This window comes from Morus notabilis, unplaced genomic scaffold (genome assembly GCF_000414095.1).
Source record: "Morus notabilis unplaced genomic scaffold, ASM41409v2 Scaffold1338, whole genome shotgun sequence".
NCBI lineage: Eukaryota > Viridiplantae > Streptophyta > Magnoliopsida > Rosales > Moraceae > Morus > Morus notabilis.
The window spans coordinates 83,342-84,893 of NW_010358079.1; the positions used below are offsets into that span (position 1 = coordinate 83,342).

A 1,552-nucleotide genomic window follows, 5' to 3' on the forward strand; every position below is an offset into this window, starting at 1 on the left:
ATATATATATATATGTAACTCAGTAATTGAGATGACTAACATGTGGTACTTAATTTCACAAACCTGTAACAAACGTTTGGCTAGGTCAACGGAAATTAAACCAGCACTGCACCCCATCCCGCCAAGGCTATAGCTCAAAATGTTACCCCTGAGCTTGTACCGGTTGACGACCATGGCGGAGAGCGACGGCGTAGGGTTAAACAAGCTGCAGTTCACCACCAGGATCCCAATGTCCTTGACATTCACCCCTTAATTTCACAAACCTGTAACAAACGTTTGGCTAGGTCAACGGAAATTAAACCAGCACTGCACCCCATCCCGCCAAGGCTATAGCTCAAAATGTTACCCCTGAGCTTGTACCGGTTGACGACCATGGCGGAGAGCGACGGCGTAGGGTTAAACAAGCTGCAGTTCACCACCAGGATCCCAATGTCCTTGACATTCACCCCGGTTTTCGCCAACAACTCGTCGATGGCCCCGAACACCACCATCTCCACCTCCTCCCTCGCCTTGCCCATCGACGCCGACGGCACGTCCTCCAACGCCGCCTTCGGCACGTACGTCCTCTGCCCGTACCCCGACCTCTCGATGATCTTGCGGTGAAACGCTTGGGTTTCGTCGTTGAATAACTCCGCGAGCGACGTCTGCCTCATGAACGTCTCTCGCGAGCACATGAGCGCCGGCTCCGGCTTGAAGCACGAGAAGTCGAGGAGGTAGACTTCGCGCGGCCGCCACGAGAAGTAGAGCGTGGCGAGGCACACGGTCAGGGCGGTGCACACGAGCGTACCGGATACCAGACCGAGGTCGAGGCGGTGAAAGAGCTGAGCGAGATCTTCCAGCGACAGATGGGCTAGGGTTAAAATGAGAGGAATGAGAGAAAAATACATAAAATTGGAGATTAAGTAGTGGTAACCTAGTTTGACGTATTTGAGTTTCACTGAAGTTTGTTTGTTTTCTATGACTATGTTTTGTGATTGTGGCTTCTGATTCCCCATTTTTTTCCTCCCCTTCTTTCAAAGAATTAGCTAGATCAAGAATGAGAAGCTCAGAAGGGAACAATGTGATATTTATGGGAAGAGAATGGGACTACGTACGTAAAAAAGATGTTGTGCATGTGAATGGGAAAAGCGATACATGCTTCTTTATATAGTTTCACTAAGCTAGAGGAGGCCTATAAAACTTTGGCCTTAAGGATGGGAAAAAAAGGCTAAGATTTTTTTGTGACACTTTTAATGGCCTTTCCAACACCACCTGACTAGTGATATAAATGAAATCCAACTATCGCCATTAACATCGACATCTACCACTTGGGGGGCATTGTTGTCTTTTTCCAAGAATTATCTTTCTTCGTAGTAAGTTGTATATGACCCGTTTGTATACATATACATACATATATACATATACATATATATATATATATATATATATATATTGCTTTTATTGTTCAAAGCGCGTTAATCTTTGAAGGAAAAATTTTCATGATACCGAGGAAGTGACATGTTCACAGTACATAAATAGGGGAATGGAACAAGTTTCTCTTGGACCACCATCA

General features: G+C 45.7%; 1 protein-coding gene across 1 annotated transcript in view; it reads right to left on the reverse strand.

Moving 5' to 3' along the window:
* Window positions 1–1,187, reverse strand: part of LOC21388025 (3-ketoacyl-CoA synthase 11) — a 4,196-nt gene extending 3,009 nt beyond the window's left edge. Inside the window, exon 1 of the mRNA XM_024161348.1 lies at window positions 264–1,187. Within this exon, the coding sequence (XP_024017116.1) occupies window positions 264–995 (732 nt within the window). The 5' untranslated portion in view covers window positions 996–1,187. The remainder of the gene's footprint in view (window positions 1–263) is intronic.
* Window positions 1,188–1,552: the final 365 nt, after the last annotated feature.